The sequence below is a fragment of the Triticum aestivum genome, chromosome 4A, assembly GCF_018294505.1.
Source record: "Triticum aestivum cultivar Chinese Spring chromosome 4A, IWGSC CS RefSeq v2.1, whole genome shotgun sequence".
Classification (NCBI taxonomy): domain Eukaryota; kingdom Viridiplantae; phylum Streptophyta; class Magnoliopsida; order Poales; family Poaceae; genus Triticum; species Triticum aestivum.
In genome coordinates, this window is record NC_057803.1 from 323202677 (window position 1) to 323218466 (window position 15790).

General features: G+C 44.3%; 1 protein-coding gene across 1 annotated transcript; it reads left to right on the forward strand.

Moving 5' to 3' along the window:
- Positions 1–3572: 3572 nt before the first annotated feature.
- Positions 3573–10699, forward strand: LOC123083807 (serine/arginine repetitive matrix protein 1). The gene is made up of 5 exons (XM_044505715.1): positions 3573–3938; positions 4503–4702; positions 5913–5952; positions 6857–7565; positions 7778–10699. Exons 1-4 carry the CDS (start codon positions 3573–3575, stop codon positions 7436–7438), a joined length of 1188 nt encoding a protein of 395 aa, XP_044361650.1. The 3' UTR covers positions 7439–7565; positions 7778–10699.
- The last annotated feature ends 5091 nt before the right edge of the window (positions 10700–15790 follow it).

Sequence of the window (15790 nt, forward strand, 5' to 3'; positions counted from 1 at the left end):
TACTACTTGTCATTTGCCTCTTGCAATTACTTCGAACACGTTATCAGCACTGTAGCTTCTCCGAACAGAGCGACTAGGCCATCCCGACGAGACGGTTATGGACGGGACGACCACGGCCATGGCGCAACAACAAACTTCGATCCATATCCCTGTGCTCGATGGATTGAAATCAAGAAAGAGAGAAATCGGAGTCAAGAAGCAGCCGAAGCCTTGATCTGATTGCTACGTACAAGAATCAAGGTGCTACCTTCCGATTTTAATCCTTTACGCAACAAACTGTCTTCAGGCATGCAGGCCATGGCCTTCGGCTGCCTTCCGGCATGCAGCAGCGGGAAGAACAACACACGACCATGGCCTTCGGCCTCTGCGTGGGGCTTCCTAGCGCGGCTCCTCTGCAGCCCCGACTCCTCTTGGAGTGGAGACGGCCAACGGCTGACGCGGCGCTCTTTCTTTCGGTCGGCGAACCCATCTCGCTTGTCGGTTACTGCGGCGCTCGCGCCCACGCGGCACCAGGCTGTGGCGGTCGAGGGTAGCAGTGGACAACGGCCATGGCCGCTCAGGCTGTGGCCGCCGCGGTGAAGCCTCCTGCCGCACGACGCGTACACCGCATCCGACGCGGAGCGATTTTCTCCATGGCCTCGCCTGCCGAGGGAATTGTGGCGGCTTCCGGCCGGCGACGCCTGAAGCGCGCACGCCGCGGCGGCTCGTCCCTCCGACGTTGGTGACTTGCTCCATGCGTGTCAGCAAAGCAAGGCAACGCTGGCGTCGCAACCACCTGGAGCGGTGGCAGCCCGAAACGGCGGCCATGGCGCGGCCTTCCCGGCCTCTTCCCCTGAGACCCACGCGCGGCGCTTGCGCCCGTGGTACCCAGCGAGCGGCGGCGCACGGTGCGGCCGTCTCCGGGCGGCGATGATTATCAGGGACGAATCCCAATGGTAACTGCAGGAGAGAAAAAGGAAGAGAACCTTATCTCTTCGGCTGCTTTGACTTCAGCCCTTGCGGTTCCTCATAGTCAAAAATGAGTTTCTGCAGTTTTCTCTTAAGCCTTCCTACTTAGTTCGTCATGCATGGTAGCCTATTTATCTGTTGAGTTTTTTTTTAAAAAATCCAGAAATATGTGGTTGTTGATGCTTGACATGTTCAATGTGTGTGCTTTTTAGCAATCCCTATAACATGTCCTATTAATACAGCGATGTTGTTTTGCGATTGAGATTAAGTTTTCTCGCACAATCATATTGATTTGCGATTGAGAATTTTATTTTCTCACAAAACAATCTCATAGCGATTGAGATTAATTTTCTCTCGCAAAATATTAATTCATCCTGCTGAATTATCTTGCAACTTGATACAGGATCATCTCATTTAATTTTGGATCTATACAATTCAAGTTTTTCACTTAAACATCAAGTTTGCAACATCATTACTATTCATTATAATAGTGGTGTATTTCTGTTGAGTACGATGTATTCCGGAATGTATGTATCTCCATGTCCGCTACATATTGAGATTAATACGTCTATTTGCAATTGAGATTTTTAATTTCTTGCAAATAAGAATGCAAAATTCAAAGTGATTTTTTCAAATTGATGTATTGGGATCACAAGGTAGTCATTTAGATCTACTGCCTTCGCAGATTATCAATGACTATTGTTAAAGCCTATATTTTGTCATTTTGACATTATAATTGCTTTACAAAGTGCTCTCCCACGCATTTTACTAGGTCATGACATAAGGCATTATGAGTGAGTATCTACTGATTCCATCAGATTATACTCTCTAGTGCTGCGAGATCTACTCCATTTTGGAGATTATCTTCAAGGTGTCATATTTAGCAATTTGAGATTCACACTAATGGTTTTAAGATAACTTCTTGAAATACCCATTGATTTTGCTAAGTTCATTATAACATCAACCATGATGGTCTTTAATTTACTGGTTGTAAATTAATTATCTCTCGTTTACCCATAGAGGTAACATATGGCTATAGAGTTTGAGGCATTCGCCCTCAATGGCCACCACTGCCCTATCTGGGCCATGGACATCATGATCGCTCTTGTGTCTCGTGCGATAATGTGTGCAATCCAGGATTCACTTCTGGTCAGGATCACACCAACAACAACAACAACAACAACAACAACAACAACAATAAAGTCTTTAGTCCCAAACAAGTTGGGGTAGGCTAGAGGTGAAACCCATAAGATCTCGCAACCAACTCATGGCTCTGGCACATGGATAGCAAGCTTCCACGCACCCCTGTCCATAGCTAGCTCTTTGTCGATACTCCAATCCTTCAGGTCTCTCTTAACGGACTCCTCCCATGTCAAAATCGGTCGACCCCGCCCTCTCTTGACATTCTCCGCACGCTTTAGCCGTCCGCTATGCACTGGAGCTTCTGGAGGCCTGCGCTGAATATGCCCAAACCATCTCAAACGATGTTGGACAAGCTTCTCCTCAATTGGTGCTACCCCAACTCTATCTCGTATATCATCATTCCGGACTCGATCCTTCCTCGTGTGGCCACACATCCATCTCAACATACGCATCTCCGCCACACCTAACTGTTGAACATGTCGCCTTTTAGTCGGCCAACACTCCGCGCCATACAACATTGCGGGTCGAACCGCCGTCTTGTAGAACTTGCCTTTTAGCTTTTGTGGCACTCTCTTGTCACAGAGAATGCCAGAAGCTTGGCGCCACTTCATCCATCCGGCTTTGATTCGATGGTTCACATCTTCATCAATACCCCCATCCTCCTGCAACATTGACCCCAAATACCGAAAGGTGTCCTTCCGGGGTACCACCTGGCCATCAAGGCTAACCTCCTCCTCCTCACAGCTAGTAGTACTGAAACCGCACATCATGTACTCGGTTTTAGTTCTACTAAGCCTAAACCCTTTCGATTCCAAGGTTTGTCTCCATAAGTCTAACTTCCTATTTACCCCCGTTCGACTATCGTCAACTAGCACCACATCATCCGCAAAGAGCATACACCATGGGATATCTCCTTGTATACCCCTTGTGACCTCATCCATCACCAATGCAAAAAGATAAGGGCTCAAAGCTGACCCCTGATGCAGTCCTATCTTAATCGGGAAGGCATCGGTGTCGACATCACTTGTTCGAACACTTGTCACAACATTATTGTACATGTCCTTGATGAGGGTAATGTACTTTGCTGGGACTTTGTGTTTCTCCAAGGCCCACCACATGACATTCCGCGGTATCTTATCATAGGCCTTCTCCAAGTCAATGAACACCATATGCAAGTCCTTCTTATGCTCCCTATATCTCTCCATAAGTTGTCGTACCAAGAAAATGGCTTCCATGGTCGACCTCCCAGGCATGAAACCACACTGATTTTTGGTCACGCTTGTCATTCTTCTTAAGCGGTGCTCAATGACTATCTCCCATAGCTTCATTGCATGGCTCATCAGCTTAATCTACTACCACTATAAAAAAAAGAGAGGGGCAGATCCAAACAATCACATCCATTCATCATCAAAATCTAATGGCCCTTAATCATTTTGTGTTTAACGCTAAACCACGCAACAAGCCACAGTGCGATCGCTATTATGCCCCGCAGTAAAAAAGAAAGTAAACCGCCCGCCCGCACGACCTCCTCCTCCTCCTCCCGCAGCCGCGCCGTTCGCCTCCCGCAGCCGCGCCCTTCACCGCCTCCTCGCGCCGCCGGAGCCACGGGAAGCGGCCGCGGGTCGCCGGGAGCCTCCCCGACCGCGGGAGCCCGCCCCGCTCCCGCCGCGGCTCGCCGGGAGCCTCCCCTGCCGCCGAAGCCGCCCCGCCGCAGCTTGGCCTCCGCCACTCCGCCACTCCGCCGGAGCGAGTCTCTCTCCTCTTCTCTTGGGATGGGACGCCTTCTCTCCTCTGCTCCCAGCCGGATCCAATCCACCTCGCCCCGGCATGCAGCCACGGAAGGCCAGGTCCGTGTGCCTCTTTCCCATGGCCATGGAGTCGCCGCAGCCGCCATGGAATGCCTGGATGTCGTCAGGTCCCTCTTCTCCTCTCCCAACTGGACTCTTGATTGTTTTGGATTTGGCGGCTCCCCTCACTCACACCCTCCCTCCCTGATGCAGATGCACGCAGGTGCAGCACCTACACCGATGGCTACTCTTGAGACACAGACAACATAGGAGAGGACAAGTCCAGAATTGCTAGACTGAATCTATCCATCTGCTCTGCTCTCGGGACAACAGAGGAGAGGACGAGTCCAGAATTGCTTGACTGAATCTATCCATCTGCTCAGCTCAGTTCATGCAGGTCAGGTCACATCACGGAGGGATTCCTGCGAATCTACATACAACTTCAATTAATTTATTATTAGTACTAGGTGGGTGTGAGAAAACTGAAATTTTTAGATGCATGCTTGCTTGGATGCGTGTCACACAACACTGTTTGCTCGTCTCAACTCTGTGTTTTTGCTTCTGTACCAACATCTTCTCAACTTTGTGTTCTATTTATGGAAATTGTAGAGGCTAGAGACATAGCAATCGTCAGGCTTCAGTTTTGTACTGACCACTCCAAGGCTTGTTCAACCTGGTGAATCTTTCCTTCATCTGCATCATTTTTCGCTTCAGTCTGTACATCCTCGCCCTCCGCACATCCTCGCCCTCCGCCCGCCGATCCTATTCTCCGCCGCCCGCCTTCCTCTGCTCCTCCTCTGCCGCCGCCGATCTCATCTGAGCCAGTAAGTTTTCTTTACATTCAAGTGTGCATTGTTTGAACAACATGCTTGTGGTTCTGTTCTTTCCACACAAGATAATCTGATACATACATGATCCTTCTGGTTATGATTATTTTAGTGCATACATACATGATTCTACCACACAGCAGGAACAATTATTCTGGAACAATTGCCGTATGTGAATTATCATGATCCAACGCCAATGCCACACTCAGCGCCAAAAGGGTTACAATTTATGAGGACATATTTAATTAGTGAGGATTTCAGAAATTTGTAGTCCAAGCAACTCATACATTTGAAGTTTTGTTGCTTACCTTCCCATCCCATTGTGTTGCTATGCTCCTGAAGTTGCCTAACTACAGGAAAGGAGGCCAAAGTTTTGCTATATTGGGTTATCCACAATAGTATCGGCAGCGATGTTTTGTTTTGTCACAACTACTCAAATATATAATCTAAATAATCTAAATATATAATCTGCACATTGTAGTTTGAGTTAAAAAATAGCACATTGTAGTTTTAATTTTATTTTTTTTAAAACCCACGTGTTTTGTTGTTTCAAGAGATTGAGTCATGGGCTGTGAGCAAGCATTATATATTGACATGAAAGGTAGATCTATTTAGATCATGAAGGTTTGCGCACCGTGATGCAAAGGCCGTATGCATCGACGAGGCGAAGGTGGGGCTTACCGGGATGGGTTGAGAGGAGGCAGTGGAGAGAGGAAATGGGAGAGGCGGATGGTGAATATAGGAGGTGAAAAAGGATGCATCTACTTAGTCCTTCTGTTGAATGCATAAAAGGCACCCTGCAGCCTCTCTGCTTGCAAAATAGATGCTCTCTGCTTGGTACACTCATGACATTAAACCTTTCATCTCCAGTTAGAGATGCAACTTGAATTGACCTAAAAAATTCTATTTTTGAGTATTACCTTCTTCCACACCTCTGCAACATCTTCTGAAGCCTCTACTCTTAACTAGTCTGCTGCTATCACTTTCTCAAATTTTATACGGGAAAATAATGTAGTAGTTTTTTTAAAAAAATTGTGCAACCTAATATGTTTCAAGATTCATGAAACATATGTTTCAACATTCAAAAGTTTACATAAAAACCATATGCGGCAAAACTGAATGACATTTTGAAATATATAATTTTGACAGAATGAAAACAAATTCAGTTTCCTCTTCCTCCCTAACTACGCATACTTTATTTCTACAGGTACAAATATTGCCACTCATCAACATCTGCAGCATCTAAGGTCCTTTTCGTCACATATTCATATTTACTTGAGATTCTGCTTACTTTGTTTGCACCATTTAATAATTGAGCTTCTCAATATTGCATGAATATTTCTAATGATGTACGATGTTCCCCATTTCTTTAACATCCCTGGCATGTGTGTGCTCCATTAGTGAATGACAAATTTCTGAATTTTTGTGATGAACAATGTTTACGTTCGTTTAGGCAGCTCACCGGCATCCATCATGGTTTGCTATTTTAGAATTAATCAAGATTACCTTTCAGGCTTCTTCCGTTGCCTAGCTAATTCCCTCCTTGTAGGCCATGTTGTGGTCTGAAATTGAACGTATACATATGATCCTGGTTTTTCTACACCGCCAACTTTACTATTGATTATTCCTAGAACCTTAAGTTGATCTGAATAGACATAGCGAAGTAGATGCAAACTTCAGGATAAAAGCATGTATATCATGGAATGATAGGAAGAGGGCTCTGAGGTAGACATGTTGATTATACTATTTAATGTTAGCTCCATCAATACTGATACATATACAATTTCCTGTTGTATATAGGTAAATATTTTGCAAGTAATGTAATTTGGTAAATAAGCTAAAGTATTAACCTTACTGCTATCTCAAAGTATGATACGATTATTCAGTATCCATTGCCTGATATAGTCAGTCAGAGGCATCAAATCAAATCTCCCTTAAATGATTAAATCATTTAACTGCACATCACAAGTATCAGCCTCCATCTGCCACCAATATTGCAAGAAACAAGGCATGCTGATCTAATAACCATCTTTATATATATTTTTAACCTAACAAGTGAGCTGATGATCAGGAAATCATGTTTAACTATCAATAAATGATCCCATTTCTTGGTTCAGTGAAGTGATTATGTGGATCTTGTGAGGAAAACAGATAGGCCAAGAAGCCTGGGAGGTTGAAAGTAAACCGCCCGCCCGCACGACCTCCTCCTCCTCCTCCCGCAGCCGCGCCGTTCGCCTCCCGCAGCCGCGCCCTTCACCGCCTCCTCGCGCCGCCGGAGCCACGGGAAGCGGCCGCGGGTCGCCGGGAGCCTCCCCGACCGCGGGAGCCCGCCCCGCTCCCGCCGCGGCTCGCCGGGAGCCTCCCCTGCCGCCGAAGCTGCCCCGCCGCAGCTTGGCCTCCGCCACTCCGCCACTCCGCCGGAGCGAGTCTCTCTCCTCTTCTCTTGGGATGGGACGCCTTCTCTCCTCTGCTCCCAGCCGGATCCAATCCACCTCGCCCCGGCATGCAGCCACGGAAGGCCAGGTCCGTGCGCCTCTTTCCCATGGCCATGGAGTCGCCGCAGCTGCCATGGAATGCCTGGATGTCGTCAGGTCCCTCTTCTCCTCTCCCAACTGGACTCTTGATTGTTTTGGATTTGGCGGCTCCCCTCACTCACACCCTCCCTCCCTGATGCAGATGCACGCAGGTGCAGCACCTACACCGATGGCTACTCTTGAGACACAGACAACATAGGAGAGGACAAGTCCAGAATTGCTAGACTGAATCTATCCATCTGCTCTGCTCTCGGGACAACAGAGGAGAGGACGAGTCCAGAATTGCTTGACTGAATCTATCCATCTGCTCAGCTCAGTTCATGCAGGTCAGGTCACATCACGGAGGGATTCCTGCGAATCTACATACAACTTCAATTAATTTATTATTAGTACTAGGTGGGTGTGAGAAAACTGAAATTTTTAGATGCATGCTTGCTTGGATGCGTGTCACACAACACTGTTTGCTCGTCTCAACTCTGTGTTTTTGCTTCTGTACCAACATCTTCTCAACTTTGTGTTCTATTTATGGAAATTGTAGAGGCTAGAGACATAGCAATCGTCAGGCTTCAGTTTTGTACTGACCACTCCAAGGCTTGTTCAACCTGGTGAATCTTTCCTTCATCTGCATCATTTTTCGCTTCAGTCTTTACATCCTCGCCCTCCGCACATCCTCGCCCTTCGCCCGCCGATCCTATTCTCCGCCGCCCGCCTTCCTCTGCTCCTCCTCTGCCGCCGCCGATCTCATCTGAGCCAGTAAGTTTTCTTTACATTCAAGTGTGCATTGTTTGAACAACATGCTTGTGGTTCTGTTCTTTCCACACAAGATAATCTGATACATACATGATCCTTCTGGTTATGATTATTTTAGTGCATACATACATGATTCTACCACACAGCAGGAACAATTATTCTGGAACAATTGCCGTATGTGAATTATCATGATCCAACGCCAATGCCACACTCAGCGCCAAAAGGGTTACAATTTATGAGGACATATTTAATTAGTGAGGATTTCAGAAATTTGTAGTCCAAGCAACTCATACATTTGAAGTTTTGTTGCTTACCTTCCCATCCCATTGTGTTGCTATGCTCCTGAAGTTGCCTAACTACAGGAAAGGAGGCCAAAGTTTTGCTATATTGGGTTATCCACAATAGTATCGGCAGCGATGTTTTGTTTTGTCACAACTACTCAAATATATAATCTAAATAATCTAAATATATAATCTGCACATTGTAGTTTGAGTTAAAAAATAGCACATTGTAGTTTTAATTTTTTTTTTTTTAAACCCACGTGTTTTGTTGTTTCAAGAGATTGAGTCATGGGCTGTGAGCAAGCATTATATATTGACATGAAAGGTAGATCTATTTAGATCATGAAGGTTTGCGCACCGTGATGCAAAGGCCGTATGCATCGACGAGGCGAAGGTGGGGCTTACCGGGATGGGTTGAGAGGAGGCAGTGGAGAGAGGAAATGGGAGAGGCGGATGGTGAATATAGGAGGTGAAAAAGGATGCATCTACTTAGTCCTTCTGTTGAATGCATAAAAGGCACCCTGCAGCCTCTCTGCTTGCAAAATAGATGCTCTCTGCTTGGTACACTCATGACATTAAACCTTTCATCTCCAGTTAGAGATGCAACTTGAATTGACCTAAAAAATTCTATTTTTGAGTATTACCTTCTTCCACACCTCTGCAACATCTTCTGAAGCCTCTACTCTTAACCAGTCTGCTACTATCACTTTCTCAAATTTTATACGGGAAAATAATGTAGTAGTTTTTTAAAAAAAATTGTGCAAGCTAATATGTTTCAAGATTCATGAAACATATGTTTCAACATTCAAAAGTTTACATAAAAACCATATGCGGCAAAACTGAATGACATTTTGAAATATATAATTTTGACAGAATGAAAACAAATTCAGTTTCCTCTTCCTCCCTAACTACGCATACTTTATTTCTACAGGTACAAATATTGCCACTCATCAACATCTGCAGCATCTAAGGTCCTTTTCGTCACATATTCATATTTACTTGAGATTCTGCTTACTTTGTTTGCACCATTTAATAATTGAGCTTCTCAATATTGCATGAATATTTCTAATGATGTACGATGTTCCCCATTTCTTTAACATCCCTGGCATGTGTGTGCTCCATTAGTGAATGACAAATTTCTGAATTTTTGTGATGAACAATGTTTACGTTCGTTTAGGCAGCTCACCGGCATCCATCATGGTTTGCTATTTTAGAATTAATCAAGATTACCTTTCAGGCTTCTTCCGTTGCCTAGCTAATTCCCTCCTTGTAGGCCATGTTGTGGTCTGAAATTGAACGTATACATATGATCCTGGTTTTTCTACACCGCCAACTTTACTATTGATTATTCCTAGAACCTTAAGTTGATCTGAATAGACATAGCGAAGTAGATGCAAACTTCAGGATAAAAGCATGTATATCATGGAATGATAGGAAGAGGGCTCTGAGGTAGACATGTTGATTATACTGTTTAATGTTAGCTCCATCAATACTGATACATATACAATTTCCTGTTGTAGATAGGTAAATATTTTGCAAGTAATGTAATTTGGTAAATAAGCTAAAGTATTAACCTTACTGCTATCTCAAAGTATGATGCGATTATTCAGTATCCATTGCCTGATATAGTCAGTCAGAGGCATCAAATCAAATCTCCCTTAAATGATTAAATCATTTAACTGCACATCACAAGTATCAGCCTCCATCTGCCACCAATATTGCAAGAAACAAGGCATGCTGATCTAATAACCATCTTTATATATATTTTTAACCTAACAAGTGAGCTGATGATCAGGAAATCATGTTTAACTATCAATAAATGATCCCATTTCTTGGTTCAGTGAAGTGATTATGTGGATCTTGTGAGGAAAACAGATAGGCCAAGAAGCCTGGGAGGTTGTCTACAGTCACTGGCCTGGTATGTGACCTGCTTGCATCTTCTAAATTATATTCTAAATTAGTATGAATTTTTTCTGCTCAAAAACAGTTTTCTATGATATTTGTAATTTCCACGTTTCGATTGAGCTTCTTACGATCTATCAGTAAGGCCTCTCAGGTTTTAGATTTGTGATTAGATCGTTGCATATAAGCCAAAATGAGTCTATGATAAGGGAAATAAACTAGCTACGCTTACCGTATGGATGAAACTGAAGAGTGAAGTGATATTTCTTTCTACCATTGCATAGCTTTACCATCACCGATCCATGTTAAGTGTGATTTGTTTCTCTGTACATTATTCGGATACAAAGGATTCGAGCTGAAAAGAAGATGCAGTGGAGAACATTATCACAAGTTAGCATTTCCTGTGAAACGAAGACCATTATATAGAACATTGATTAATTTGTAAAAAAATGCTGATAGCCAAAGGTTAATGCTGATAGACCATTATATATAAACACTTGAAATAATTCAGTTATGGTTTCTATCAATATATTGTTTCTACTACATATATATATTACTTTTAGCTGCGCAATTTCGTCCGACAGCCAAAGGCTAGTCTATTAGTATCTTTTGTATTTGATGGGATCTTGTAACGAGAAAAAACCTTCGGAGCAAGAAACAGGAAACTAAAGGCTTGATAGTATTGTACTATTTTATCTCACTGGAAAATTATGTGTACTCATTAATACGTGCATTTGCACGTACACGATTACTAGTTCCACAGTAATTAGTACAACTCTGAACATCCCCCTTGTTCTTGAAGATTGGTACTAATATACTCCGTCTCCATTCTCCTGGCATCTTGTTTGCCCGAAAAATGAGGTTGAAAAGCTTGGTTAGCCATACCATCGCTATGTCCCCGAGACCTTTCCACACCTCAATGGGGATACAATCAGGGCCCATCGCCTTGCCTCTTTTCATCCTTTTAAAAGCCTCCTTCACCTCAGACTCCTGGATGCGCCGCACAAAACGCATGCTGGTCTCATCAAAGGAGTCATTCAGTTCAATGGTAGAACTCTCATTCTCCCCATTGAACAGCTTGTCGAAGTACTCCCGCCATCTATGCTTAATCTCTTCGTCCTTCACCAAGAGTTGGCCTGCTCCGTCCTTGATGCATTTGACTTGGCCAATATCCCTCGTCTTCCTCTCCCGGATCTTAGCCATCTTATAGATGTCCCTTTCACCTTCCTTCGTGCCTAACCGTTGGTAGAGGTCCTCATATGCCCGACCCCTTGCTTCACCAACAGCTCGCTTTGCGGCCTTCTTCGCCATCTTGTACTTCTCTATGTTGTCTGCACTCCTATCCAGGTATAGGCGTCTGAAGCAATCTTTCTTCTCTTTAAGCGCCTTCTGGACATCATCATTCCACCACCAGGTATCCTTATCTTCGCTTCTCCTTCCCCTGGACACTTCAAACTCCTCCGAGGCCACCTTACGGATGCAAGTCGCCATCTTCATCCACACATTGTCCGCATCCCCTCCTTCCTCCCAAGGGCCCTCCTTAAATACCCTCTCCTTGAACACCTGAGCTACCTCCCCCTTGAGCTTCCACCACTTCGTTCTAGCGACCTTGGCACGCTTATCCCGCTGGACACGAATCCGAAAGCGGAAGTCAGCAACCACCAGCTTATGCTGGGGTACAACACTCTCCCCAGGTATCACCTTACAGTCTAGGCACACACGCCTATCTTCTCTTCTCGAGAGGATGAAATCAATCTTGCTAGAGTGTTGGCCACTACTAAAAGTCACCAGATGTGATTCTCTCTTTCTAAAGAGGGTGTTAGCTACAATCATGTTGTAGGCTAGAGCAAAGCTTAAGACATCTTCTCCTTCTTGATTCCTAATGCCATAGCCAAAGCCCCCATGCGCCCCTTCAAAACCTGTGTTAGATGTACCCACGTGGCCATTGAGGTCTCCTCCTATGAAGAGCTTCTCACCAATCGGTACACTCCTAACCATGTCTTCCAAGCCTTCCCAGAACTCCCTCTTGGTGTTCTCATTGTGGCCTACTTGCGGGGCATATGCGCTGATAACATTGAGAACCAAGTCCTCAGCTACCAGTTTGACCAGGATAATCCGGTCCCCACGTCTCCTGACGTCTACCACTTCATACTTGAGGCTCTTGTTGATCAAGATGCCTACGCCATTTCTGTTTGCAGCCGTCCCCGTGTACCACAGCTTGAAGCCGATATCCTCCACCTCCTTCGCCTTCTATCCTCTTCATTTGGTTTCTTGGACGCAAAGGATATCAACACCTCTCCTCACTGCTGCATCAACTAGCTCCCGAAGCTTCCCTGTCAGAGACCCTACGTTCCAGCTACCTAAGCGAATCCTCCTAGGCTCGGCTAGCTTCCTTACCCTTCGCACTCGTCGAGTCAAATGCGAAGACCCTTGCTCATTTTCCACTACATCCGGGCGCCGATGTAGCGCGCCACTAAGGATGCGACGACCCGATCCTCGCTCACTTGCCACCGTATCCGGATCAAGATACGGCGCGCCACTTGGGGGGTGACGGCCCGGCCCTTGCCCATTTTCCACCACACCCGGGTTCCGATGTGGCGCGTCGCTGAGAGGGTTAAGCCCCAACGAAAATCTTTTGGGTTTCATCTCCATAAGAGTGGCTGAGTTTTTATGTTGGCTCGCCAAGCCTATCACAACCCTCCTCCTTTACCCGGGCTTAGGACCGGCTATGTTGAGACAACATAGGCAGAGTTAAAAGGGCAACCTGGTGCATGTAGCTCCCGCTTGCGCAGGGTCCAGGGAAGGGTCCGACCACTTTGGGTCTATAGTACGTAGCCTTTCCCTACATTTTTGTAAGAGGCTGTTTCCAGGACTTGAACCCATGACCTCATGGTCACAAGGCAGCAGCTTTACCACTGCGCCAAGGCTCCCCTTCTGGTCAGGATCACACCGCTAACAGAAAAATGTTGCCTTATACATTATAAGGCATTAGATTCAGATCTCAGCATCTAGTTATTCTGTATCAACAATTCTTGGGATACAATGAACCTCAAGGGCAAAGGTTTGAATCTTACTTCAACCTTCAATCCGACAACACCAGCTGTGACGGGACACTATGAGCACGGAGAACGTGATGGTTGAATATGCCTCAACCGACATGTGTGGAGACTTCTTCTAGTCTCTCAATCTCCTGAGTGGTCAACATAATTTATGTCAATTTACGATGTTCTAATAAGAACATAAGTATTGTTGTCATCATATATTGTATATCACAATATATTGTATCAGCACTTTGATACACATACATTTGTATGCATTCTATATATCTGACAGTGATTTTCATATTGAGAATCTTCATGTCTATATATAGATTTCTACGCGAGTCAATCCGATGAAAAATGATATGTGCCTTGTGGACATATGCACCACACACACTCTATACTCAGGGAAGTCCAATGTTTCCACTCTCATTGAGAGAAAGGAGATATTTTAAAATCGCTAGACGCGATGAGGTATTTGTTGGCTCAACTCGAGTCATATTTACTATCCCTGTGGGTACTCGAGTATCGTCAGGATGCTTTATTGCTTCCGGGTTTAGCTCATACCCTACTAAACTATAAAGGTATCCGTCAAAATAGTTTCCATAGCGAAACTTATGATGACAACAAAGAGGAATATCTTCTCTTTACCATATGCAATGGATATGGCAAGCATATTCTCTATGTATCATTGGCATTGCACTACACATACTACAAAACCCGTAGCACATGTTACGTACGAGATATTTTTCCAGAGTGTCTTTGGCATGACAAACTTGGCATTCCTGCTTTGGTCATCATTGGCATTGGGTTGAAACCGAAACTATCAGCAATTCCAGTGGTTTATGATTATTATGATGCTACATTCTAACAATATTTGGATTTTATGTGCACTACATGTGACACAAGGAGGCAAATTTTAAGGCTTGTACACCTTAAAGTGTATGTTGAACCACTCAGACTCCTTGAATGCATCAAGTCGAGATAAGTGGCTCTTCCCAACCACTGAGTAGACTATTCAGGTATTCCATGGTTCTAAAGGACATATCTACATGATGGTCTTAAGTGTGCTTTATTCACACAAAACCATTGGCTCATTATCCTGACATCGATTTCAAGCAAATCGAATGGATAACCTTGTAGAATTCTCCTTGAGTGCCTTCTTTATGGCCCTTGGATTGAAGTTTAGCAATTTGTCCTAATGTCTAGACTCAAAATGGTTTGGTAGAATCCTATCCAAAGAGTTAAGCTCATTGCATAATCTTTACTTTGGAATTGCAACTTACCAACTTTACGTTGGAGTCATGCAGTCTTACACTCTCATGACCAAACTACATTATATTATTCCCTCTATCTTTGATACATGGAAATCTACCAAGTATTTCCTATCTGCGGTAATTCGGTTACACACCGATATCACCACCCGGCTACATCATTGGCCCCTCAACATATAGTTGGGATCTATGTGAGGAATAATTGTATTTCCATCAATACCTCAAGCCCCTCGAATAGGGAGTTATTCAAGGCCAGTATGTTGATTCAATGAGGAATATTTCCAGGCATTAGGGGGAGAATTCAAGTACCATAAAGAATGCCAGGAAATTAGTGGAATGTTGAACACATTTCTGCCTTAAATCCACGTACTCAAAGATCTGAACCATGCGTTCAGAAGATTTGCAACACATTGCAAATAACCTGCCAGATTCATTTACTGACTATAAAGGTGTCACACAATCCTACAATCCCGCAAAAGTATGCCTGAAAGAGTGGAGGTAGCAACAAAATTCACTCCACTCCCCGTTCAAAGCAACAGGGGGAGATGTATGGCAGAAGTACATCAGGATTCAGCTTCTTGCAAACAAGGATATCAAGGCCTGTGAATCAGTAAATGTAAGTCAACTTCACGTTGATAGACACCTAATGGGTAGTATACACCCAATGGATGGGAAACCTCCACCAACCCAGGTCATAGTGCACATAATGACCGGGACATCGGAATACCCGACTCAATCGCATTGGGAAATCGCGAGCAGTCACCATGGGTAACGATATTTCCATCAACAATATATTGATATATAGATTCTGGAGAATCATATAACCAAAAGTATACAATTGTCGACAACATTTCTCAACTAGATTGCAAAAACCTTTCAAATGATTCAGATCCAAAGACCATGGCCATGGCAAAGTGTGAACAACACTCGGACTGAACTCAAGCAAAGGGTATAATCTAGGTAGAAATGATCTTGCTCAATAATAGGAAGGTATTCATAAGCAATACCTACACCAGTTTTTTTTCTGGAAACGGAATTGAGAACAATAAGGTGGTGAAACAAAGAGCAAGTATTGTAGCACAAGGGTTCACGCAGATACCCAACTATTCTCCAGAGGTGGAATCTCTTTTCGATAACTTATATCATTGGCAGTACAAAATCATCTATCTCTGCAGTTGATAGATGTAGTGATTACATATCCATGTGGATCACTAGATTCAGACATATATGATTGATTTCCGATGAAATCTCAATTCTGAATCGAAATACAAAATGCAACATACATTGTGTAAAACTGGTAAGTCAC